Below are 27933 nucleotides of genomic sequence, written 5' to 3'. Positions count from 1 at the left end.
AGTGAGTCGCGCATAAATACCCGGCTCGGGGCGTCTAAGAGCCAGTGCTGCTTCCTGCTTCGGGCCGAGCTGTTGGCGGAGCCGCGAAGATGGCGTCGACCAGCCGGTAAGTGCAACGGCCTCGGAGCCAGTGGAGCAGGGTGTCGCGGGGCCGAGGCTCCTCCAGAAGGCCGCCGCGGGTGTCTCTTACCCGCCTGAGTCATCGCCGCCCGGGTTCGTCCCTGCGGATCCGCACGGCCCCGGCCTCCGTCTCCGGACCCTTCAGTTGTCTTTGTTAATGTTTTTTTGTGTATTTTCTCCCTCACGGCCCATCTAGTCTGAGGGTCTGAAACCTCCTTTCCAAAGAGCTGGGGAAGCGACGTTCCAGGTCTCTGTCGATCTGACAGCCGCAAAGTTGAGAAAACGTCAGCATTGGTTGTCTGGTGGAAAAGGGTCGCCAGCCCAGTGACCCCCTGAAGTGGAAATGAAAGCACATAGGGAGACTTGATTCATTCTCCTAAAAGACCCCCTGTCCCCACCCCGAAAAGTACCATTGAGTACTCCGAAGGAGATGTTGTCTGCAGAAAATTAATTACATATGCTGGAAGTCATTTTACATATATTTTTAAGACGTAGTGTACTTAATACCTACAGGAAATGCGTGTTGTGACCGCAGAGACAGCCTTTAATCTTGTGACCTGCAAAATGCTTTGCAGACCCTAATTATATTTCTTGTAACCACTATGAGGTAGATGTTAGTATACTGGCATATGTGTAAACTGAGTCACGCCAGCGTGTTGACCTTTCGAGCGCCTAGTATACCTATTCTGGTTATCATTCCACTGGTCTCTAGTGTACACTCAGTAACACAGAGTGTACTGACAGTATCAAATTAAGTTCTGCTCGTTTGGCACTCTTTTTCTGAGGTGGTTACTATGTGTGGAATTGATAAACGTCACCACGGGAAGCCATTATTTACAGAAGCATCGGCCCTTTCTGGGATCCGCCAAGTCTGCTGTTTATTATAAAAAGTGGGGGGTGGGCATAGGAAGCCTCGTCAATGTCTTGCGTGGAAGCCATGGGCACTCTTGTTTACTGATTTTATGATTTAATTAGATTAGTTATGATTTAATCATTCCATCTGGGTGTGGTTTTGTCAGGTAAGGCTTCCTTGTAGAGATGGGAACCTTCAGCTTCCCCAAATACTGTTGAAGTTTCCCATGGCTGACATGGAAGCTGATGTGCTCATGCGTGGGCGCAGCTTATCATCGTGTGGAAAAGGAACTCCTATATTCTTGAAACACAGGTTGTAGTGTTTAAATAGTACACAGAGTAAAATCTCTGGTTACAGATTTTAAACTTTTCTTCACCTAAAAAAAGGCTTGAAATTTGTTTATTTTTTTCTGGACAGGCAATTTTTGTTTTTGAGTTACTGGTCTAAAATCTTCCTGTCTACACCTTGAGAGCTGCGGGATTGCTGATGTGCCCAGCCCCCAGCCAGCTTCTAAATCTGCCATTCCTCTTACTATCAAGCTTTTCCACCAGTGTGAATAGAGAGAAGTCAGTGTTAGATTCTTGCCTGAGAGTTTGTCCTTGAGGGTGGTACGGAGTTACTAAGCATTGGGACTAGCTGGTGTCCAGATTGATGCCCATTACTTATTCTGATTTCTGTAATTAACTTTTTGACCACAATCTCTAAAATGAAGATAGTGCCTATCTTTCAGATGAGCATTCAAAATATATATGTGACTGGGGGAAGGGCTCCATGGTTAGGCACACTGGCTGCTTTTCCAGAAGATCTGGGTTCAGTATCCAGCACCCACATGGCAATTCATGACCTCTGACTCCAATTCCAGGGTTTCTCTTCTGTCTCTGTAGGCACTAAGTTATATTCATGCTTCACAGATAGACACACAGACAAAATATTCATCCTTTTTTTTCCCTTTTCTTGTTTTTTTTGGATTTTGTATTTTCGAACCAGGGTTTCTCTGTGTAGCCCTGGCTGTCCTCACTCTGTAGACCAGGCTGGCCTCGGAACTTAGAAATCCGCCCGCCTCTGCCTCCCAAGTGCTGGGATCACAGGCGTGCACCACCCCCGCCTGGCCAAAATATTCATACTTAAATAATATGGATAAATAATATTTAAGACAGAATCATTTAAATACACTGCAAATATTTTCATGTTTCCCTCTTTTAAATGCTAGGGATTGAAATCAGGAATTATATATACTAGGCTAGCATTTTCCCACTAAGCTACATTCCCAGCCTCTTTACCTACTTGTGTTTTTGAGACTGTAGTGTAAGCTCTCGTGGAACTCCTATGTATAGTAATCTGCTAAGCCCCTTGACCTAATATTTTATCTGTCTGTCTGTCTGTCTGCCTATTTAACTGCTGTTTTTGTTTTGTTTTGTTTTGTTTTTGAGACAGGGTTAATTTCCTGCTTTGTTTATTGAAAGCTACTCTTAGTCTGCTAACATTTTCTTTTATTTCTGCAGCTTTTTTTATGAAGTACTTAATTTTATTTTTCATGATTTATTTTTTTCTAAAAAATGTACAGAACAAGAAGTATAAAGCAATTTCTGCCCTCCAACTTTTTCAATAAGAAGACTCCAGGATATGTTTTGTTTGTTTGATTGTTTGTTTTTTGGTTTTTCAAGACAGGGTTTCTCTGTGTAACCCTGGTTGTCCTGGAACTCACTCTGTAGACCAGGCTGGCCTCGAACTCAGAAATCCTGCTTGCCTCTGCCTCCCAAGTGCTGGGATTAAAGGCATGCGCCACCACCGCCTGGCTCTAGGATATCTTTTAATTAAGTAAATAAATCTGGTGGTTTTTAAGTAAATTTTTTAAAAATCAGTTTTCCATGTAACTTAGTTGTTGGTAGTTAGGGAGCTGGAGAGACTTTGGTGAAGAGCACTTGTTGCTTCTGCAGAAGACCTGTACCCACATGATAGCTGTAATTGCAGGGTATCCCTGGGAACTAAACATTCAGGCAGTACACCTACACACATGCAGAAAAAGCACATATTAAACAAAAAATAAGTATATCCTTAAAAATAAATGAATAAATCGCAATGTAGATGTTAAAACATTCTGAATCATACTAGCTAGCAGGAGAAACTTGATGGGAAACCACAGAAGCATAATTAACTATAAGAACAATTCATTTTGTGTTTTAGGTGTGTGCTTTTGATGATTATAATATATAAACATTTACTGTATCATGTAAGTGAATTTTAAAAGGGGACTTATCCTTTTGAGAAATAATAAGTTTTGGCAAAGAATCTTTGTTACAATTAAAAGCTTGTTTTCTCTAATCATTTAAGATTAATCAACTTCCTCAAACTTTTATTGTTGAAAATAAATAAGAAAGTTATTAATATGAGCTGGGCCTGTGGCACATCCCTGAGATTTCACCACTTCAGGAGGTTGAGGCAAGAGGATTCATTGCTCCTAGTTTGACATCAGCCTGGGCTGTATACTGAGTTTGAGGCCAAAAGGACTCAAAAAAAGAAAGAAAAGTGTTAATGTTACTAATCATAAATCTTAGATTAACATGCTATAATGGATCTCATTATTACATTTCATAGTTTTGGTTTTAAGTGTCATTACACCTTATTAGTCACTTATCCTAACCTCTACCTTCTGTTTGGTTCACTTCTCCCAAATAGTGTTTCCTTCTGCCCTCTCTCTTCCTCTTTCCTCCCTCCCTAAAATCACATCCTTTTCTCTTTTCGGCACCTTTTTATCAGATCCTATATCAACATGTAACATGTGCATATGTGTATGCACACATGTAAACTTTAATACAACAAACTCCACACAGGAGAGAAGATTGCTGCCTTTGTTTTAGTGATTCTGGCTTATTCACTTAATCAGCTTTCCAGCTGCATCTATTTTCGTACAATTTCAGTCTTTCAGGCTGTGTATGTTCCACATTTCCTTTACGCCACGCTGATTCCATTTGATAAGCTGTATTATTACTATGCATAAACATGGGTGTGTGAGTATCTGTGGTGTGTTCACTTAGAACCTTCAGGTGTCTGCCCAGGAATTGAGTAGTCTTAGATAGTTTTGGTTTTAAAAATTATATAGTATTTATTTATTGGGGGGAAGGGCATGTGCCAAGGTATGAGTCAGGACAACTTGTGGGATTCTGCTTTCTCCAGCCTGGTTAGAGGATGACTTATGGGAGTTGGTTTTCTCCCTCCACCACCTGAGTCCCTGAGGTATGATTTATCTTGTGCACCTAGCCCTTTAAAGGACCTCCCCCCCACCCCAGTTGTTAGTCAACTGGCCCTTTAAGAATTTCTAGCTGTTAGAACTGCTTGACCCTATGACCTTCAGTGTTGGTTGCCTCTTGGATTTCTGAGAACAGGAGAGGATATGAAAAAGCCACCTGAGGCTGAGAAAGAGGATTGGGCTTGAGGAGGGAAAAGTGAAGGCAGGTTGTGAGAGCTGAGCCCGAGGAACTGAGCTGTGCAGATAGACTAGACCGGTTGTTAGAGTGTGGAGCTGCTAGTATTGGGATTGTTTAAGCAGACTGTTGGGGACTAAAGGAGAACCAGTTGGAAGAAACCTTGAAAGGGACTGGGCTGGGCTGGGAACTGGGAGGAGGGCAGGCAGGGAGTTGAGAGATCTGGTTACTGTTTGTAAGAAAGGGGGACCACACTAAACAGAAAAAAAAAATTAAAAAACCCCTCACATTTTAAAAGTCCCAGGGGCTAAACTTAAGCCATCAGGCCTGGCAGCAAGCACTTCTGTCTCCTGAGCTTGGAAGCACTCGCTTTGTCTTTTGAGGAAAGTCCATTGTGATTTCCATGGTGGCCACCACAGTTGACCTTCCCATCAGCAGTGTGTGAAAATCCTTCTTTCCCTCATCTGCCATCTTGTTTGTTGTTTCCTAGGTGATGGCCATTCTGTCTGGAATGAGATAAACGAGCAGTTGTCATTTCATTTCTCCAGTAGCTAGAGATACAGAATGCATTTTCAAATATTTATTGGCCATTTGTATGTCACCTTTAGAGAACTGTCTTTCTGTTAGTCCAGTTGTTGATGGGGTAGTTTTTTGGTCCTCAGTGTTTGGAGTTTGTGGAGACTCTGGATAGTAATCCTCCTATGTCACTGGCAGAGACTTGCCTCCTGTAGTGTAGTTGCTTCAATCTGCCAGTTGTGTCTTTTGCTGTAGCGATGCTGGTTAATTTTTTCACTCAGTCACTCTTTTCAGTTCTTGGGATTATATCCTGTGTGGTCGGAATACTTTTAAGACAGTCCTTCCCATATTGATGTTTTGAAGTGGTTTTACCTGTTTGTTTTCAGTTAGTGCTTTCAGAGTCTCAGATCTTCATTGCGAGTTTTCTTCAAAGACTATTTTACACAGATCTTCATTGCTTTTTTTTTTTTTCTCAAATACTATTTTATGCGTCTGAGTGTGTTCTTGGTAACCTCAGAGGCCAGAAGAAGGTATCAGATCCCGTGGAACTGGAGTTACAAGTGGTTGTAAGTAACCATGTAAGTGCTGGGAACTGAACCCAGGTCTTCTGGAAGAACACTAAATACTCTGAACCTCTGAGCCACCTCTCCTGCCCCAAACTTCAGATCTTATATGAAGGTCTGTGATCCATTTTAAATTGATGTTTGTGCAGGGTAAGATATAGGGATCTAGTTTCCTTCTATGTATGGTTATTTTTAACTTGTAAAGATATCTTTCTTTTGTCTGGGCTGATCTGAAAAGTCCTGGGCTCAAAGAATCTTACTGCAGCCTAAAGTGCTGGGACTATAGGCATGTGTCAGCAAAACATACTTTTTAAAGGCAAACCTCATTTTTGGACTGGACTAAGTCATCAGCCCTTAAGGTCAGCACAGCCACACCTGCCTGCCTGTCAGACCTAATTGTCTTTTATGTAAACATGTGTTGGCTTTAGTGTGTCATGCTGAATCTGCAGTAAGGGGGCTAGCACAGGAAAACACTGTTATTTTCTAACAAGAAATAAAAAGCACAAACCAGGTAATTTATGTAAATGGTATGGGGTATCTTAAGTTATTATAATACTAATCAAGAGTTTTGAAGTCTGTACCTTGCCTATTACCAGAAAACAATTAAGACTTGTTTCATATTATCTGGGAAATATAAAATTTGTTTTTGTTTTCCATGCAGTTTGGATGCTCTCCCAAGAGTCACGTGTCCGAATCATCCAGATGCAATTTTAGTCGAGGACTACAGGGCTGGTGATATGATCTGTCCCGAGTGCGGCCTAGTTGTCGGTAAGTAGCTATTAAGGTTTTAATTTAAGTTGTATAGTACTTTGGTTTTGTACAGTTTTCAAAGTTTTAATGAATACATTTTGACAGTCCCCAGCCCACACACATAAGTCACAGTTATGATAAAGTAAAAAAGAAATAGAAATGAGTAAGATTGTCCAGAGATCCTATGTAGCATTGCATGTATGTAAGCACTGTGTGTTACGTAATGTAGGTGGAAACTTACCAAAATGAAATGGAAAGACCAACAGTGCTTGTGCGCTTACCTTGAAATGGAAGTGGAAGGCATGTGTGAGAGATTGATACTCAAATAACTAATAAATACCCAACTTTTGTGCCACTTGTATGTTCTTACGGTGGATTTCAGAGTTGTAATATTGAGCCTCTTCCTGTGACTTATTAAAAAAAGATTTGTTAATACATATGGCATCATTATCTAGATTTATCTAGTTCAAATGTCACATCTTAAAATTTTGCTTTTAGGTCTGAGGATATAGCTACCTGCTTGCCTAGCACTGTGATAGTCCAGTGGTTCAATTACCACAGTCCTATGCTTATTTGCTCCCTGATTTGGATACACAGAAGAGACTTAGACTCACACAAAACTTAGACTTGTTGAGCATTCCCAGATAACAGAAGCAAAAGTGAAGATTTGTCCCACAGGCCCTTCCAGGTTAGGCAAGCACTCTCACTGAGCTGTATTCCCACCTTTGAGCAGTTGGAGTCACTTAGGCATGAACTTGCTATTAGCCTTGGAACTGTAACAAACACCGGTAGCCTGGTCTGTGCAATTGTCTTATTTAACATCATTCACTCAGGAAGGCTGCTTACTGCAAACCACACTGGGAAGTTGTTGTTTGTTTTTACTACATTGAGTATTTAAGACTTCCCCCGATGGATTAGCTTACAGTGGGAATTTTAGAACATATAGAATTAATTTGAGATCCATTGTTTCTGGGGTCAGCGCACAGCTGACACTTGTTCTCACCAGGGCTTTCATGATAAAAGTTGGGTTTTATACTTTCAAGTGGATGAGAACAATTGAAATAATAACTTTTTCAAGCCAGGTGACTGAAAACCCTCCTACCTCTATATATTGCCCAGTTACAGGCATCAGCCTTTTATCGACCAGTTAACTTGGGGAGCAAAGTTATAAATCATCACTTGGTGTAGGTGAGGATCTCCTCCTCATGGTTTAGCATTTGAATCTGTAGCAGCAGCAGACTAACCCCAACGTGTTTCATATCCCCTAAACTGCTCACTAGTGCAGCAGTCACCACAGGCCTGCTCTTGTTGCCTGGCTCTGATGCTCAGTTGCACTGTAAACTTTAGTTGTGGAGGAACTCGGTGGGTATTTCAGTGGTACACAAGTTGCCATGTTGTAATGTTTTTATAGTGTTTATTACTATCTTGGACCAATGTCACCTTCTTAAGGTAGAGTGGAGCAATTAGTTTGTTAAAGAGGTAAAGTAGTGCCCTTATTGTGCAGAGATGCTTTAACTATGTGGTGACCGTAGACAATTCAGACATGGCCGTGGTAAGCACTCTTCAGAACATAAACTCAGGAAGACAGTGGTCCGAAAAGAGTTAACATGGGATGGTTTTTTATATTTATTTATTTATTGTTTTTTTTTTCGAGACAGGGTTTCTCTGTGTAGCCCTGACTGTCCTGGAACTCTCTTTGTAGACAAGGCTGGTCTCGACTCAGAAATCTGCCTGCCTCTGCCTCCCAAGTGGTAGGATTAAAGGTGTGCCACCACCGCCCAGCACAGCAAAATTTCTTAATAAAAAAATAAATAAAATAGGTATGGTGTTACTTCAGAGTAGTCACGGTTTTTATTTGATATTTGATTTAAAAGGGGGAAATCAGGAATGCAAGGATTTTTTTAAATTGGTTATTTATTTACATTTCATATGCTATCCCTTTTCCCAGTTTTACCTTTGCAAACCCCCTATCTCATCCCGTTCCCTCCTGCTTCTATGAGGATTCTCCCCCACCCACCCACTCCTACTACACTGCCCTAGCATTCCCCTACGGTGAGGCATCTAGTCTCCATGGGATCAAGGGCCTCCCCTCCATTGATTTCAGATAAGGCCGTCCTCTACTACATATTCAGCTGGAGCCATGCGTCCCTCCATGTGTACTCTTTGGTTGGTGGCTTAGTCCCTGGGAGATCTGGGGGGAGGGAGGGGGAGGTCTGGTTGTTTGATATTGTTGTTCCTCCTATGGAGCTGCAAACCCCTTCAGCTCCTCAGTCCTTTCTCTAACTTCTCCATTGGGGTCCCAGTGTTCAGTCTGATGGTTGGCTGAGAGCATCTGACTCTGTATTGGTCAGACTCTGGCAGAACCTTTCAGGGGACAGCCATACCAGGCTCCTGTCAGCAAGCACTTCTTGGCATTAGTAATAGTGTCTGAGTTTGGTGTCTGCAGATGGGATGGATCCCTAGGTGCGGCAGTCTCTGGATGGCCTTTCCTCAGTCTGTGCTCTGCTTTTGTCCCTGCGTTTCCTTTAGACAGGAACAGTTCTGGGTTAATATTTTTGAGATGTGTGGTTGGCCCCATGCTTCAACTGGGGGCCATGCCTGACCTCTAGCTACACACCTCCGTTCAATTTCCTGACCCTTTTAAAAAATATGGAACACTTCACAAATTTGGGTTTCATCCTTGCACAGGGGCCATGCTAACCCTTACTGTCTTTCACTTTTAGTGCATGTGCTGCACTTGTTTTTGAGAGAGTGTTGAAAGTAGAGCCAAGCCAGCCAGCCAGAGTACACTAGGATTGGCCAAGAAAGCACCACTCAGATCAGGGACTGGAGAAATGCATTCCACCTTGGCATGAGACTAGATTGTGTAACAATCAGTGAGTCCTGATCATCTGTTTGACTTTCAGTAGAGCTATATAAAATACGTAGAAGTGCTATGATTTTATCACTGATTCATGTTTGTTATGGTGTGTATGTGTGTACATGTGCTTGTAAGCTTGCAGAGGACAGAGGGTAAGTCCTCTATTTTTCAACTTATCCCCTTAAGACAGGGTCTCTCAGTGAACCTAGAGCTTGTTTGCTATTGCAAGCCTCGGGGATCCCCTCCTTTCCTCCCATCCTCCCTTGCACATGGTTTTCAAGGATGTGACCATGCTGAACTTTTTAAATGGCCACTCACAATCTGAACTTAGGTCCTCGTGTCTATGGAGCAAGGCCTTATGGCATTGGAGCCATCTCCTTAATAGCCCTGCCTGGCCTGTCCCTCAGATCTGCCTCCTCAGTCTCCTTAGTGGGACTGGATGAGTATATTGCCACACCCGACCCTTACATTGCCTTTTAAGATGTGTGGTGACTAAGTAGGCCAATAAGGCAGAGCTTTCTGTTCATAAAATTGGTCAATCAAACCATTGTGTAGCAGTCCCTGCCCCCAACTACATTTTAATAGTGGGATTGTGTCCACTGGAGAACGTCAACAGTAGATGGCAGTACAATATCTAGGGCATCAGTTTGTTCATAAAATTTAACTTTGTACATTGTTTGAATGTTGATTTATAATCAACAAGTTATTAAATTTTCAGTTATCCATTAGAAGATACAGTTGAGACTAGGGAGTGTAGCTGAGTGGTAGAGTGAATGCCTAGCTTGTTTAAACATTGTTCAAACATCAACTCTGCTGGAGAGACTGAATGGCCTGCCTTGTAAGCTGGGATTTCACATTAGTATTGCTTAAATTAGCAGTTCCACTTCCAGTTAATGTCATATCATGTTTAGGACTAAAGTTAAATTCATCTTTTTAAAAATAACATAAGACAAGTAGATGAGAAAAAGAAATGATATATATTGACCTTTTCTTCTAAAATTCCGTTGCCAGGTCAAAGGTAGGTGCTAGAGAGATGTGAACTAGAGAAGAGTGAGTTCCATGGTTATTCTCAATTGCTTCTCAAAAATACATAGGTGATATTTCTGTATATCTTCGTTTATGTGAAGTGCTCTTTAGATTCCACTCATCATCATGGATTCTACCCTGCAATGCTGGGAGGACTTCTCTGTGGACGTGGAGTAAAGCAGTAAGGTCTTGCTAGGGATAGAGATGGCCACACTGATAGTTTATGTCCATGTCAGTGCTACTGTTGACAGTTATCTGTTTAAGTTTACAAAAATCAATATGCAGTTTAAGAGGGGAAAGTTGGAATGTTTTTGTTTCTAGGATACTTAGGGAGTAGGCTTCTTGCTCTCAAAGGTTGATTACACACACATGCGCACACGCGTTTCTTCTTAATCAGATCACAGTATCTAAACATTAGGGCTATTTTGTATCACTTTCTCCTTGAAAACAAGGATTTGCAGTTTTCTGGACTGCAGTTTTTTTCCAGGGAAACTTTTATAATACTGCCTCATTTGGATTTTAAGTGGCAATACATTTATATATTCAGATTTTTTTCCTGCCTATCATTTACTTATATGCATGATTTTTTGGAGTAGTTATAGTTCATGCTGTGCTCTTATAAATGTGATTCTTGTAAATGCTGCTGGGAGCAGTTTTGTTTAAAAGGGAGTATTAGTATAAGGCACAGATTCTTGACTGAGTCACTTAAATAAGTCTACATATTAGAAAAATGTACCTAAGAGCCCATTGCTGGGCTTTCCTGTTTATTCTATATACTAGGCCACTAAAGCCCTGAATGCTTGACAAAAAATTATGTGTACTTACTTTACATACAACTAACTACATATATGTAAATGACATTTGACCTTTTTACCTTTTCAGATTTGGTACTTTGGGGTAAAGGCCTCATGTTCCTGCCTGTTTTTGTTTTGATTTTGCTGACTAGGAAAATTGGTCTCACTGACTCTGAAAGGACATAGTACTCTCTCATTTAACCTCGCCCTTCCTTGGAGCCATGTTCATGCTGGCGGCTAACATGCCCTGTCACTGGGGTCTTTGCCCCACCTTCTCTGCTTATTCTCAGTGCATATGGACATGATAGGTGGGGACACCTCAAACATTGGTCTTTCTCACTCAGATGTGATTGTCCAGGCAATATGTTGGTTACTCTCATGTTCTCTGAAGTTCAAAGAAAATGGAATTTATAGAAGCCTTCATTAGCACACCATTCCTTTATATGTTTATGTACTTTCTTAAAGTACATCACTAGGTTTAGATTATAATTGCTATTCTGTATATATGCTAATTACTGTGTTATGTAAAAGATTTGGCATGTTTTGCACTAAAATGATATATTCCCCCCATTCTCCTTATTACTGAGTAGCCTGAGGTTTTACAGCCTAAGGGCAGAAAAACCTCTCTTATCACCCCTGGAAGTGGAGAGACCATCTGCCAGGGTCTTAGTTTTTGTAGCAATAAGTAGACAACAAGGACTTCCAGCTGCTTTTAAGAACTTTACTCATTTAACCTTTACAACATTTAAAATTTGAAGTTACTGGGGCAACTCAAACTAAAGAAATAAGGTATAAAAATAAAATAATTGGATTCGCTGCCTGCCGGAGCAGAAGAGTGTCACTAGGTACTGTATCACCCCGAGGTTTAGATCTCTGGGGGTGCAAACCGCCAGGGGTCTGCCTGCACCCAGGAACTGAGCACATAGGCGGTTCGTCTGCCAGACCTCCGGGCATGGGGCCTGTGTCCTGCCTGGAGAGCAGCAGAGGGAGAGAATTCTCTCGGCCATATTCACTGCCTGCCAGAGCAGAAGAGCATCACTAGGTACTGTATCACTCCGAGCTTTAGATCTCTGGGAGTGCAAACCGCCAGGGGGTCTGCCTGCACCCAAGAACTGAGCACATAGGCGATTTGTCTGCCAGTCTGCTGGGCGTGTGGCCTGTGTCCTGCCTGGAGAGCAGCAGAAGAAGAGAATCCCAGCGGCCATATTCGTTGCCTGCTGGGGCAGAAAAGCATCACTAGGTACTGTATCACCCCAAGCTAAAGATCTCTGGGGGTGCAAACTGCCAGAGGGCTGCCTGCACCCAGGACCTGAACACACAGGTGGTTCATCTCCCAGCTGGTAGGTCATGGGGCCTGTGTCCTGTGCGGAGAGCAGCAGAGGGAGCAACTTCCTGTGGCTATCTCGTGGCCTGACAGGGCAGAAAAACATCGCTAGGTACTGTATTATCCTGAGCTTAAGATCTCTGGGGGTGCAAATCTCCAGGGGTCTTCCTGTGCCCAGGACCTGAGAACATAGGCAGTTTATCTGCAAGCTGGTCGGTCGTGGGGCCTGTGTCCTACGTGAGAATCAATAGAGGGAGTGACCCCCTCCCCACAACATCTTTGCTCCATAACAGAGCAGTCTGAGAACACCTGGTTCACCTTGACAACCCAAGTATAACATTTCTTGAGGCAAGACTGAGCAGGGCTCCAAAGGCACAAAAGAGGAAGGCAGCATATCAGTAATCTGTGCCAGAGGAAACCCAGTCATCCAGTGTCGCAGAAATAGCCCTAAAGGTCCACAGTAGGTTGAAGCACCAGTGAGTGACATTAAGACCATCTAACACCAGTGAGAACTAGATGGCTAAAGGCAAGCGTAGGAACGTTACTAACAGAAACCAAGGCATTATGGCAGCATCTGAACCCAATTCTCCAACAATATCAAGTCCTGGATACCCCAACACACCAGAAAAACAAGAGTTGGATTTAAAAGCACTGGTAAGGATGCTGTTAGAGGAACACATGAAGGACATAAATAAACCTCTTAAAGAAATTCAGGAGAAAAATGATCAAAAGCTAGAAGCTCTTACAAGGGAAACACAAAAATCACTTAAAGAAATTCAGGACAATATGAGTCAGAAGTTTGTAGCCAATAAGGAGGAAATGCAAAAATCACTTAAAAAAATACAAAAGAACTTTGATCAACAGGCAGAAGTCATGAAAGAAGGAACACAAAAATCTCTCAAAGAATTAGAGGAAGACACAAACAAGCAAATGACAGAACTGAGCAAAAACTTCCAGGATCTAAAAACAGAAGTAGAAACAACTAAGAAAGCACAAAGCACAACTTTGGAGATAGAAAACCTTGGGAAGAAATCAGGGACCATAGATGCAAATATCAACAACAGAATACAAGAGATAGAAGAAAGAATCTGAGATGCTGGAGGTACCATAGAAACAATGTACTCAACAGTCAAAGAAAATGCAAAATGCAAAAAGCTTGTAACCCAAAACATCCAGGAAATCCAGGACACAATGAGAAAGCAAAATCTAAGGATCATAGGCATTGATGAGAGTGAAGATTTACAACTTAAAAGGGCCAGCAAATATCTTCAACAAAATTATGGAAGAAAACTTCCCTAACCTAAAGAGATGCCCATGAATATACAAGAAGCCTACAGAACTCCAAACAGACTGGACCAGAACAGAAATACCTCCCGTCACATCATAATCAAAACCCCAAATGTACTAAACAAAGAGAGAATACTTAGGGCAGTAAGAGAAAAAGGGCAAGTAACATATAAAGGGAGACCTATCAGAATTACACCAGACTTCTCACCAGAGACCATGAAAGCTAGAAGATCCTGGGCGGAGCTCATGCAGACTGTAAGAGAACACAAATGCCAGCCAAGACTACTATAACAAGCGAAACTCTCAATCACTATAGATGGAGAAACCAAGATATTCCATGACAAAACCAAATTTACACAATATCTTTCCACAAACCCAGCCCTACAAAGGATAATAGGGGGGGAAACACCATTACAACGAGGGAAACTATACCCTGGAAAAGCAGGATATTAAGCTTCTTTCATCAAACCCAAAAGAAGATAACCACACAAGTATAAAATTAACATCAAAAATGATAGGAAGCAATAACCACTACTCCTTAATATCTCTTAACATCAATGGACTCAATTCCCCAATAAAAAGACATAGACTAACAGACTGGTTACATAAACAGGACCCTACATTTTGCTGCATACAGGAAACACACCTCAGTGTCAAAGACAAAAAACTACCTTAGAGTAAAAGGCTGGAAGACAATTCTACAAGCAAATGGTCTCAGGAAACAAGTCGGAGTTGCCATTCTAATATCAGATAAAATTGACTTTCAACCTAATGTCATCAAAAGAGACATGGAAGGTCACTTCTTGCTGGTCAAAGGAAAAATCCAACAAGAACTCTCAATCCTGAACATCTATGCTCCAAATACAAGGGTGCCCTCATTCATGAAAGAAACTTTACTAAAGCTCAAAGCACACATTGCACCTAACACAATAATTGTGGGTGACTTCAACACTCCACTCTCATCAATGGACCGATCAGGAAAACAGAAACTGTACAGGGAGACAGTGAAACTAATTGAAGCTTTGGGCCACTTGGATTTAACAGATATATATATATAGAACTTTTCATCCCAAAGCAAAAGAATATACCTTTTTCTCAACACCTCATGGTACCTTTTCCAACATCAAACTAAATGGAGAGAAACTTGAAGCAATCCCACTAAAATCAGGGACTAGACAAGGCTCCCCCCCCCCTCCATATCTTTTCAATATAGTTCTTGAAGTCCTAGCTAGAGCAATTAGACAACATAAGGAGTTCAAAGGGATACAAATTGCAAAGGAAGAAGTCAAACTATCACTATTTGCAGATGATATGATAGTATACTTAAATGACCAAAAAAAAAAAACCCTACTAGAAAACTCCTACAGCTTAGTGTCTGGCTACAAAATCAACTCAAGCAAATCAGTAGCCTTTATATACTCAAAGGATTAGCAGACTGAGAAAGAAATTAGGGAAATGACACCCTTCACAATAGTCACAAACAGCATAAAGTATCTTGGGATGACTCTAACCAAACAAGTGAATGACCTATATGACAAGAACTTCAGGTCTCTGAAGAAGGAAATCAAAGAAGATCTCAGAAAATGGAAAAATCTTCAATGCTCGCGGATTGGCAGGATTAATATAGTTAAAATGGCCATCTTGCCAAAGGCAATCTACAGATTCAATGCAATCCCCATCAAAATCCCAACCCAGTTCTTCATAGAGCTAGAAAGAGCAATGCTCAAATTCATCTGGAATAACAAAAGACCCAGGATAGTTAAAACTATTCTCAACAGTAAAAGAACTTCAGGGGGATTCAGTATCCCAGACCTCAAATTTTACTACTGAGCAATAATGATAAAAAGTGCATGGTATTGGTACAATGTCAGACAAGCGGATCAATGGAATAGGATTGAAGACCCAGAAATGAACCCACACACCTATGGTCACTTGATCTTCGACAAAGGAGCTGAAAGCATCCAGTGGAAAAAAAAGATAGTCTTTTCAACAAATGGTGCTGGTTCAATTGGAGGTCAGCATGCAGAAGAATGAGCATCGATCCATTCTTATCTCCTTGTACTAAGCTCAAGTACAAATGTATCAAGGACCTCCACATAAAACCTGACACACTGAAACTAATAGAAAAGAAACTGGGGAAGACCCTTGAGGACATGGGCACAAGGGAAAAGTTCCTGAATAGAACACCAATAGCTTACGCTCTAAGATCAAGAATTGACAGATGGGACCTCATAAAATTACAAAGTTTTTGTAAGGCAAAGGACACTGTCAAAAGGACAAAATGTCAACCAACAGATTGGGAAAGGATCTTCACCAACCCTAGATCTGACAGAGGGCTAATATCTAATATATACAAAGAACTCAAGAAGGTAGAACCCAGAGAACTAAATAACCCCATTAAAAAGTGGGGTACGGAGCTAAACAAAGAATTTTCACCTGAAGAACTTCGGAGGGCTGAGAAACACCTTAAGAAATGTTCAACATCATTAATCATTAGTGAAATGCAAATCAAAACAACCCTGAGATTTCATCTCACACCAGTCAGAATGGCTAAGGTCAAAAACTCAGGAGACAGCAGGTGTTGGTGAGGATGTGGAGAAAGAGGAGCACTCCTCCACTGCTGGTGGGATTGTAAGATGGTACAACCACTTTGGAAAGCAGTCTGGCGGTTCCTCAGAAAACTGGGCATGACACTTCCTGAGGACCCTGCTATACCACTCCTGGGCATATACCGAGAGGATTCCCCAGCGTGCAATAAAGACACATGATCCACTATGTTCATAGCAGCCCTATTTGTGGTAGCCAGAAGCTGGAAAGAACCCAAGTGTCCCTCAGTGGAAGAATGGATACAAAAAATGTGGTATATTTATACAATGGAGTACTATTCAGCCATTAGAAACAATGAATTCATGAAATTCTTAGACAAATGGAGCTGGAGAACATCATACTAAGTGAGGTAAACCAGTCTCAAAAGATCAATCATGGTATGCACTCACTGATAAGTAGATATTAACCTAGAAAACTGGAATACCCAAGAAATAATCCACGCATCAAATGCTGTCCAAGAAGAACGGAGGAGTGGCCTCTGGTTCTGGAAAGACTCAGTGCAATAGTATAGGGGAATACTAGAACAGGGAAGTAGGAAGGAGTAGATGGAGGAACAGGGGGAGGGAAGAGGGCTTATGGGACTTGCGGGGAGTGGGCACCCAGAAAAGGGGAAATCACTTGAAATGTAAATAAGGAATATATCCAATAAAAAAAATAAATAAGTAAAATAAATAATTGGGCCAGGCGGTGGTGGCGCACGTCTTTAATCCCAGCACTCTGGGAGGCAGAGGCAGGTCGATTTCTGAGTTTGAGGCCAGCCTGGTCTACAGAGTGAGTGCCAGGACAGCCAGGGCTATACAGAGAAATCCTGTCTCATAAAACAAACAAACAAAAAATAAAATAAAAATAAAATAATTGGGGCCATCAGGATGACTCAGCAGATGAGAGTAATTCCCACCAAGCCTGACAAACTTAAGTCACCCACCTGATACCACATAGTAGAGAGAATTGTCCTCTAACCTCTCTGCATGTATGATATATGCACCCTTACACACATTCAAAATAAGGAGATGTAATTAAAAATTAAGATTTTTATTTTAAACTATTTATATATGTCTGTAGCAGTCGATGAGTTCCTGTGGGGGCGGGGAGAGGAGCTTCTAGAGCTGGTTATAGGTGTGGGTGCTGAGAACCAAATTTAGGTCCACTGGTGAAATCGATGTACTCTTAACTGCTGAACCATATCTAAGGTTCACAGTCTAAAGGCAGAAGAACACCTTTCTTATCACCCCTGGAAATGGAAATCCCTCCATCTAAATTTTCTTAATTAAAATTTCCAAAGCTAAGCAGCAGCTTGATCTCATAGTTGTAATCATCGTATTCATTGACTGTCCACTATAGTGGCTGGCAGAGATGAACATGATGAGTTTTCAACTGTCCTGTGGTAGAATTCATTGAAAGAGTTCAGTGGAGTAAGTTGGAATCTGATACACATTTCATGCTGTGTGATCTTTGGCCAATTAACCTCGTTTGTGAAGCACCAGTGAAAGAGGTACCTGTGCAGGCAGATAGATAGATAGATAGATAGATAGATAGATAGATAGATAGATAGAGAGAGAGAGATAGAGAGATAGAGAGATAGCTCTGGGTATTGAATGACAACTACTGTGGGCACACTGATCAGCATGTGTTCCACTGTTCAATGTTATCTCTGTTTGCTTCAAAGATGTTTCCAGACATGCAGCTCTTTCTGCTAAAGCAAGGCCAATGAGCCCTATTCTTGCTGTGTGCTTTGATATCACATACCTAGCCACAGCCTCTGTTCTTGAAAAGTATGTCTGTCTGCCTTTTTAAATTTTGCCTTTAAAATTTTATTCTGAATTCTTCTCTTCCCTCATCTCTTTGTCTGTCTTTGTTTTTTTGAGACAAAACCTGGAATTCATGCCTGCTTCCTCCACCTAAGTGCTAGGAGAAAAGGCTTGCATCATCATACCTGGCTTCATTATTTTTCCTTGTATCACATAAGAATACGTTTATTATTTTGCTTTATCTTTGAGGCAAAGTCTTCCTATGTATATGTAGTCACATTTGATTTCTCTATTATGCCTCAGCCTCCCAAATGCTAGGATTATAGGTATAGACTACCATACTAGCTTTTTCTTTTTGCTATTTTTTAACTAAATTTTTTCTTGTAAGTTTTGGTATATGAATAAAATGATAGCATACTGTTTACATAGCTCATTATTGGACTGGAAAAGTTGGTAAATGCTTCAGAGCAGACGTGGAAGGCAAGGTGTCCAAGTGGCCATATTAGAATGCTAACCATTGCCGGGCGGTGGTGGTGCACACCTGTAATCTCAGCACTCTGGGAGGCAGAGGCAGGTCAGTTTCTGAGTTCGAGGCCAGCCTGGTCTACAGAGTGAGTTCCAGGACAGCTAAGGCTATACAGAGAAACCCTGTCTCGAAAAAACCAAATCCAAAAAACCAAAAAAAAAAAAAAAAAAAGAAAAAAAGAAAAAAGGATGCTAACCATTAGCCAGCCTGGGGAGCTGGGTCCTCTGGCTAGGTGAGTAACTGTGTGCTTACCTTCTTAGGGGACCGGGTTATTGATGTGGGATCTGAATGGAGAACTTTTAGCAATGACAAAGCAACAAAAGACCCATCTCGAGTTGGAGACTCTCAGAATCCTCTTCTGAGTGATGGAGATTTGTCCACTATGATTGGCAAGGTAAGAATTCCACTTAGCAGGAAATGTCAAGGGGAGACTAGCTAAAGATCTAGAAAGTTAGGATTTTTGCAAAAGTGTCACACAGAGGAGATTCTTGACTTGGAAATAAAATTCACCAGTGTTAGTATAGTGAAAGTCTGCCAACTTTTTTTTCCATCATGAAGGGAAGAACAAATTACAGTCTTATAATCAAACTTACAGACTTGGGCTGGGATTAAGAGCATTGGCTGCTCCTCTGGAAGACTTGGGTTAAATTTCCAGCACCCACAGTGAGGCTCACAAACTGTAACTGCAGTTCTAGGGGATCCCTTTAGTTTCCCTTGGCATCAGTCATGCACTTGTACATAGACACACACAGGCAAACACCTATATACACATTATTATAAAACAATGTTACCATCTTTGTACTGGTTGTATTAAGAATTTTTCTGAGAAGATCCAACATGAACATCTCTTTACCTCAGATAGAGAATTAGTGATAGACCCAAGTAATGATTCTACCAAAGGCCATACCCCACCATAGTCACAAACACTGCAGTCCTAGAGCTTTCTTCATGCAGTAGGCTAAGCCTGGAATCTCTCCAGGATATGTGGCCATTTATAGGGCTATATAGTGAGACCCTGTCTCAAAGAAATAAACAAGATTGTGCAGTAGTAAAACTGTAACACAGCATATACTTCCATTTTCTGTGTTCTTGAACAATTAAGATGTAAGTAAGTGTCTGGGAAACCAACTTCTTCAAAGCATGATCTAAGGAAGGTTCTGTTTGAGTCCTCAGCTCCACTGGACAGACTCCCAGGGCATATGGAATCAGAATGTGCACATTACATTTTCATAGATACTGTCTGTCCAAATTTTCCAAAAATGTTGAGGAAGGTTCAATCTTTGTTTTATAGGGTACAGGAGCTGCAAGTTTTGATGAGTTTGGCAATTCTAAGTATCAGAACCGGAGAACAATGAGTAGTTCTGACAGAGCGATGATGAACGCATTCAAAGAAATCACCACCATGGCGGACAGAATCAACCTCCCTCGCAATATAGTTGTAAGTTCTTGTCTACCTCCTTTAAGCTATTCTGACATTTGCTTTGCATAATTTAATGAACACATAAAATTTTGATACTATAAGTAATTAAATGGCCTAGACTTGACCTTAGTTTCTCTGCTTTGAAGGATCGGACAAATAATTTATTCAAGCAAGTGTATGAGCAGAAGAGCCTGAAGGGAAGAGCTAATGACGCGATAGCCTCTGCTTGTCTGTACATCGCCTGCAGACAAGAAGGCGTTCCCAGGACATTTAAAGGTAGGCTTCACTTGTCCCAAGTAGAGCTCAGGCAGGCAGCTTCGATGGTTAAGGGCTAGTACTCTTGATCCATGTACATGCTGTTTGCTGGTGGCTCTGTATGCTCTTTGACAGGAAGTGTCCAAGACCGTTTTCTTTGCTATGTTCTTTGTAAGCTGCTTTTGCAGGTAGCATCATTTTAATCCCTGGAAGGCCATAGTACAGCTGACTGGGTTTGGTGTTTTTTGTTTTAAATTATTTGTTTTTTGTATATGAGTGCATTGTAGCTGTCTTGAGATACACCAGAAGAGGGCATCAGATCCTATTACAGAGAGTTCTTGGGAGTTGAACTCAGGACCTCTGGAACAGCAACCAGTGCTCTTAACTGCTGAGCCATTTCTCCAGCCCCACAGCTGACTGTTTTATGGGGCTTGAAGGCCTTACATCATATGCTGCAGAGGCTTTTGAAGTAACATCTGTAGCCAGTGATGAAAATGATGGCCAGCACAGGTCTCACACTTGAGGGGGTCAGAGGAATTAGTTTTTTGGGCTTTTTGTTTGTTTGTTTGTTTTTGAGGCTTAGTGTTTGCAGTTTTGTGCAAAACAAGGACTTTGAGTCTAGTGCTTTGTCATGCTTGTGTTTACTCAGGCACAGGACAGATTCCTCCAGTGTTGCTGTGATACTCTTACTGCCCTTCACTGACCAGGTCCAAGTTGGGACTCTATTCTCCATATGCAGCGAGCATCTTTCATAAGCTTCCCTGTGTCTCAGTAAGAGGGGTGACTATTACATGTCTTTTTGGCTGTAACAGCTCAGTTTAGCCTATGCAGTGACAGCATGAAGACAGCTGAAGTCACACACATGCACTTACTTGCCTTCTTCAGCTTGTGTATTTTCTGTCTTCTGCTTAGAACATTCCTTACAAGGAGGTCAGAGAAGCTGATTACTTGGAGAAACTTATTTGTATAAATTGAACTAGATAAGTTTGTATTTTGAAAGAATACAGTCCAAAGTGTGGTAAAAATGTAAACCAAGAAATTTTGAATAAACAAGCTCTATGGAAGTATTGCTGAGAAGATTTAGGGCCAAATCTTTAAGCCTTGATTGATTTTTTTTTTTAACAACCAGAATATTTATTTTTATAATAAAAAAATAAATTATAAAATGAATTTACAAATCTTTTAAAAATATTTTTTTCTTTTAGAAATATGTGCTGTGTCTCGAATCTCTAAGAAAGAAATTGGCCGCTGTTTTAAACTGATTTTGAAAGCTTTGGAAACCAGCGTGGATTTGATCACAACTGGGGACTTCATGTCCAGGTTCTGCTCCAATCTTTGCCTCCCCAAGCAAGTGCAGATGGCAGCCACACACATAGCCCGCAAGGCTGTGGAGCTGGACTTGGTTCCTGGCAGGAGCCCGATCTCTGTGGCCGCAGCAGCTATTTACATGGCCTCCCAAGCGTCAGCTGAGAAGCGAACACAGAAAGGTAGGATCTTCATTACGACACCAGCCAGTGAGATGGCAAAGCTGGGAGTGTAGGGGCTTTCCTCAGATCTCCCATAGAGAGGCTAACTACTCAGATCCTTGAAGAAGCATTAACCCATAAGGAAAAGGGATCGGATATAGTCCTACGTACCAAGAGAGTGCTTAGTGTGCTTGAGAGCCTAGTTTTTATTCCCAGCACCTCAGAACAAAAGCAAAGTACCTGAAGAAAATACAGTAGTTTGCATATAGTGATTATTTAGAGGCAGAGCCTTGAGTACAAGTCTCCTATTCCAAATTATTTAATTTTGTCTTTTGTGAAGGGGTCTATTTACTGGCGAATGCACAGCTTATCAGTGGTTACTCTCACTGGGTGATGCAGATACAGGCCAGATTAGACCAGATTAACAGCAGATAAAGGTAGGTTTATTAGGAGGCAGCTCAGGGGTGGGTTTACCCATCTGACAGGTGGAGAGGTCAGTGAAGTAACATATCCAGGTTAGTGGGGGGGTGGGGAGGTGTGGTTTATAGCGTTAGGCGGAGTGATGACATCTCAGCTAGGAGCTGGGATTGTGGTCATACATGGTCAAAAACCGGGGGGTGGGGGGCACTCATGAGTGAAAATCAATGACATGTTAACCCCCGAGTATTTTCTGTGTGGAAAGGGTTGGAGGAAGGATGGGTTTTTCTAGCTTGTGCAGGGAATGAGCAGAGCTCCCTAACAGTTACATCACTGAAGAGAATTATCATCAGTCACTGTCAGGGAGGGATGGGCCTCATGGCCCTTCCCCATTTGTATGGTTTTTGTTCTAAGGTGAGGTCTCATCCAGTCCAAGCTGACCTTACCTTGCCATGTAGCTGAGGATGATTTGTATGCTGTGCTTGGGATAAACCCAGGCTTTGTACATGGTGTACTGTCTCAGCCCTGAAAGAGGACCCGACAAAAGGAAGAGAATCTTGTCAAACAGGGACATGCCTTAGGTTACTTCACATATATCTGTTTAGTTTTACCAAAGGACTCAGGAGCCAGGTGCTGTGGTGAAAACCTGCTAGTTCAGGGAGGCAGAGAAAACACCCAGCTGCCCCTCCTCCTCCACTGATATCCCAGAAGGAAAAGGCTCCTCCACGCATGCTGTCTTACATACACTCCCATGTATTCCTGTCAACGCCTTTAGCTGCCTACCTGCTCCGGCTCTTGACCTAAGATTGACTTTATTTAGGTAGCCCTGTGTCACACCACAGGTACTTGATTACAGTAAACAGAAAGCTCTAGGGTCAAGGACTGAGCCATTCTGCAGTTAGAGACAGTTCACAATCTCTGAGTTCACAGTGGGATCTAATATCCTGCAACATATGTCCTCCAGTACTTTAATATGCCTTTAAAGAGACCCATCATGTTACTGTTTACATTGACTTTGACTCCTGCTTATACCTCTTAGATTATATTTCCCTTATCAATCTTAGAAAGTGAAATTGGAGGGTGGTTTTTCATCTTGGTATAGGAAAGAGGTGGAGCAGATAAATTGAATGTCTTGTTTTTTGTCTTTTAGAAATTGGGGATATTGCTGGTGTTGCTGATGTTACAATCCGACAGTCCTACAGACTGATCTACCCTCGGGCTCCAGATCTCTTCCCCTCAGACTTCAAGTTTGACACCCCAGTGGACAAATTACCCCAACTATAAACTGAGATAACTTAAGTGTCACACTCTTAATGTACATGGAACTTTGTACATAGCCACACAATGCAGGTTGAGCCTTTAATGAGGAAAAAGGAGATGGTACGCATTCCAGAGCTAAATATTATTGCTTAGTCTTCTGTATGTATATACTAGTGCAACATATTTAATGACTTAAATTTCTTACTGAATCTGCTTTCTTTTTTAGTGATCTAGGAAACAGTATTTTGGAAATATTGAAATATGTAATTCTCAAATAAAAATTTAAAACCAAAGTTTTTGTTATACTATTATGAAATTTATAATATATAATTATAAATCCTTTATATAATTACAGGAAATATAGTTGAGAGTGTCTTGGTTCCCATCATTTTTATATTTAGTTTCAACTCTAGGAGTCACAGAATAGCAGAAGCTTTAGAGCCATCGTTAGTGTCTCCAACCCACGACAGTGGGAGAGCACTTCGAGCCCCCACAGAAGAGGCTGTGGAGTGATGCACATCAGTCTGTGAGCTATGAAAGCTGTCTTCACTAAGCTCAGTCAGAAGGGTAGTAAAATTAGCAGACAACAGATTAAATTTGTAATGTTCAAAAATCATTTCACAGAACCAGCTTGTTTCTGGTTCTTATGTTATTGGAACTTGTATGACACAATTACTGGACCCTCAGACTGTTTAGAAATTTAGCCCACATCATCAATGATATTCAAAGTATTTTACATGTTAGTGTTTAAGGTCTCTTACGTAAGCAATAGATGAGAAAATGAAATTTTTCTTTTCAACTTTTTTAATTTTTTTTTGTAAGTTGGAATGGATAACTTTCCTCTTAGATATCACTAATGTTGACTGCAGGTTGCAGTCCACAGACGACTTGTACCTCTACTGCCAGTCTGCTGTTCATAGAAGGAACACAGGAAAGGACCAAGAAGACCAGTATTTCTTCCTTAGGTGAAACATGGGGTGCTTGCATGGTATTGCACAAAGCTAGGTTAAACACAAAGAAACAGACCCTGGAAGTCTTCAGTCCAAGTGCAGGTCCCAATTGAGACAACTGCAATCTGCAGCCACAACTAGGTTTTAGAAGTGTGGCTTTGGCAATTATTAAGGTCAGTCCTCAGGAGAACTAGAAAATAGAACCCCCATTAAGTTTAAAATTTCGTATCCTTCAGCTGTTTTGTTCTGTTGGCTTCATCAAGGGCTGGGGAGCAGCTACATGCTGTAGTAAATGCATAGCATGTGTGCTTGTAATCACTAGATTCTACCCTACCAGCTAATGCAGTTGTAGCAATAGGACATTCTAGGCTTTTTCCAGGTGTGGAAATGTTAATTAGAAAAGTGTGGTTAGAAATCAGAGATTATAGGATACATTTAGGATTGAGGTTGAAGTAAAAGAACTAAAACCTATGTGGTTGAGGTCTGGATACCAACTTAAGAAGGAACAGTCCATTCTGAGTGAGTAGGGGCAGGCCTGAGTTTGATCCCAAAACTACTCACGCTTGGCATTGTGCACAGGCCAGTACTTGTTCAGTGTGGCAAGATCAAAACTATTACTACATGCTCCGGAAAGGGTTTGAAAAATCATTTGTGTGGACCCTTACTCCAAGATGATCATCCTTAAAACCTGAATTTAGTATGTTTAGTTATATTTTAGCAAGTTGGTAATTAGTGAACTTAGCATGGGATACTTTTTGTACAGGTAAAGCAAATCTATTCTGTATATATTTTACCTAATGTGAGCATATCTCACCTGCCTAAAAGCACTGGATGCCACCTTCACTGCTAGTTTGTTATTACTGAGTTCAAGTACTTGGTTGTCAGTTTCAGGAGTGTACTTTCAGGAGTTGTGTGTGTTTATAGCCAATTCAGTCTCTACTGCAGTTGGCTGAGATACCACTCAGGTATTCAGGGGTACTGGTGTCTTCACCGATTTACACAGCGTAAGGGTTTTGAAGGCAGAAACCATGCCCTGATATTCCAGTAGGTCACTGCAGGGAGTAGGGGGTGACTGAGTATGTAAGCACTTTTACAGAAGCTTGAGAGGTTAGCTGGAGGGGGTTCTAGACAATCGGGCAGTTTAACAGAAGCTAAGTCAGCTGGGGCATCTTGACCAAGGGTTCCTAGAATAGAGTTGGGTGATTTTCCATGGGCTTCTCAAGGAGATCAAATTTAAGTTAAACCTGAAATGGTCACAGCCAGGATGCAAGATGGAGGAACCTCTCCCTGGTCCTGCCCTGTCACACTGGTCCTCTCCACATTTAATGTCAGAAAAGCCTCTAGTAATTAATAGGTCTGTTCATATTCACTTAGTAGCTGAAATGGGTATGAGGTCTCTTGATAGAAACAGTGTAGTCTGAGGGATTGGAGAAAAGGAGGAAAACCTGTCTGTCTTTACAAAAGTGAGTTTTGCTATACAGAACACACATGCAACTTTGGGGGATGTGAGAGGCCACCCTAAATCCCCAAGAGTTGGCTAAGCAGGCAAGCAGAAACAGATGAACTCCGAGTTCAGCCAGGAGAGTGTGCCTCAACATATAAGGTGGAGAGTGGTCAAGAGTCACCTGAAATCAACCTTGATCTTGTACATGCATTTCCATGTATGCCTGCATACATATGAGCAAAAATGTGTAGCACACCACATACATGCAAAAAAAGTTTACTTTTATCAGCTGAGTGACGAGTTAATAGCTTGAAATTTCCTTTGTTATTTTTGCAAGCTAAAAACTCCTGCAACTAACTCAATGCCTCTGGATAGTATGCCTTTGTGTTCACAGCAGCAAATACAAGTTATTCTTGGCTGTCTTTGGGGCCTGTGCTAATTTTCTATCACAGGTGTGAGATTTACTTTAATTATCATAATTAACTACTAAAGGGGTCAGCCTTGTATCCATCTGGTCCTAATCCAAGCAAAAGGCTTCTATGCCCCATGCTAATATTTCCAATTGTCAGTGGCCCTGACTTTTCCTGATGCTGGATTTTAATCTCATCTACCATTTGTGGAGCTACGGAAAGACATCCTGACCTCCCTCAAGACATCCGTATGTTCTACCCACCCCAGATCCCTACACATATGCCTCAGGGCTGTGCACCATTGCAATAAGGACATTATCAGTTGATCTCCTATCAGAGAGACCCTTGTCTTTCACATACTCCCTCAGTACCCGTTCAGGGTCTGTGGTGGAGGAGTGGCCTTTAAAGTAGTTTCTGGAAGCTTTTGACAGATTTTAAGAAGATATATGTTTTCCCCTCACAAACCAATCACTTTGATTCCTTGTGTGTATGTCAGTTTCCCTACATACCAAGTAAAATTCCTAAATAGAAATTGCTTAGGAAAAAATTTCAACCTTATCTACCTAGAGGTAGTATCTGGAATATATGTTCAAAACAGCCACACGTTCAGATGCAAGTTTGCTATCCTGATGGCAGCTGGCTGAAAACTGAAGCTCTCACTTCATTAATTTGCTATAGGCAGAGCCCAGGAAAGCATGTTTACCATTTTTTATTTTAATAAAAGGGCAGAGGTAAACAGTCTGCTGGTCAAGGCATGTGGAAGGGCAGAATACCAGACCCTCTTGGGACACTTTGTTCCAGGAACCTTCGGTGTCAGCTATCACATTCTTAACTGCACTTTGAGCTGTGGGACTTGGGTTTTCTGATCAGGGTCACTCTATGGAGCCTGGAACTTGAAACTCTTTTACCTCACCTTCCATGTGGTGAGATGATAGCCCTTTAAGCTTTTACAGCAGTTCTTAAGTAAGCTAACTGATAATTACATTGGTATCCACAGCTCTCAGCACTTCTCCCCTTGCCAGGCATCAGGGGATATCAGGTCTTAGGGTTGGAGTTCTACCGTCTAATCATATGGTTGGTTGCCCATGGCAAGAATCAGGAGAAAACTCTCAGGACATTATACATATCTTAGGAGCTGGCACTAAAATATCCCAGTAGCTTCAGGGGCGTATGTAAGGAACAATGTCAGACATAACAGTGTCACAAAGGCCTTTCTCTGCAGAACAATTCTTATGCCTTCCTTGGTCTGCAGCCTGCTTCTCTCAGAGCCTTATTTGATGGGATGCTTAGTTTTAAAGCACTTCAGAAAGACTGCTGGTATGCATGCAAAATACTTTTGGATAATGTGCTAAACTTCATGCATGTTCATGCCAAAAATATACTGTTTTAAACCAACAAAGTCAACAGAATTAAAGCCACTCAAACCCAAACTAGTGCTTTCAGTGAACTCCATTTGTTCCATACTCTGAAGTCTAGGGAGTCTCAGGCAAACACTTGCCGATTACATTAAAGCTTCACTGAAGGTGCCAAGTCAGCTAGCTGTCGGCCTGAGTCCTCAGAGTCCCCTTAACAGTCTCACTCAGTACATCTGGAGTTCCTTTTGATTTTATAGCTGATACTGGAAGACTCAACAATGGCCTTCATGTCCTCTAATATTTAACCCAGTAAGTAAAATCTGTGCATCCAGCTTCTGTTTTATTTTTGCACATCCATCTATATTTCACTATGCAATGGGGCTGGAGTTTTGGCTTCATTTTAGCTTCAACTTTGAGTCTACTGTTTTCTGAGGACACCAGATTGTGTCCTGCAGATGGTAGACATTCAATGATGTCTCTAAAAGATTTTCAAGGTCACCAAATACATGGTTAGTTAAACTGTGAAGGCCTCCTCTATCTTTAGAGGATCTCAAGAATAA

At 41.4% G+C, this 27933-nt stretch overlaps 1 protein-coding gene and 1 pseudogene across 1 annotated transcript; one reads left to right on the top strand and one right to left on the bottom strand.

Annotated features, from left to right (window-relative positions):
* Gtf2b (general transcription factor IIB) lies at positions 1–23507 on the top strand. Its single transcript, XM_052179050.1, has 7 exons — positions 1–106; positions 6136–6242; positions 18657–18790; positions 19688–19834; positions 19963–20092; positions 21277–21558; positions 23105–23507. The coding sequence occupies exons 1-7, from the start codon at positions 90–92 to the stop codon at positions 23236–23238; spliced, it is 951 nt and encodes a 316-aa protein (XP_052035010.1). The 5' UTR covers positions 1–89; the 3' UTR covers positions 23239–23507.
* Positions 8868–8961, bottom strand: LOC127683841 (uncharacterized; annotated as a pseudogene).
* Positions 23508–27933: the final 4426 nt, after the last annotated feature.

Source organism: Apodemus sylvaticus, chromosome 4 (assembly GCF_947179515.1).
Source record: "Apodemus sylvaticus chromosome 4, mApoSyl1.1, whole genome shotgun sequence".
Classification (NCBI taxonomy): domain Eukaryota; kingdom Metazoa; phylum Chordata; class Mammalia; order Rodentia; family Muridae; genus Apodemus; species Apodemus sylvaticus.
Note: the sequence above shows the minus strand (reverse complement) of the source record. Positions and strands in the feature narration are given on the sequence as shown.

Excerpts from the sequence above, each read along its gene's own strand:
- Gtf2b (XM_052179050.1), top strand. Across the intron at positions 19,835-19,962 it reads ACCTCCCTCGCAATATAGTT|GATCGGACAAATAATTTATT; the intron begins GTAAGTTCTTGT and ends TCTGCTTTGAAG. Across the intron at positions 21,559-23,104 it reads TGAGAAGCGAACACAGAAAG|AAATTGGGGATATTGCTGGT; the intron begins GTAGGATCTTCA and ends TTTGTCTTTTAG.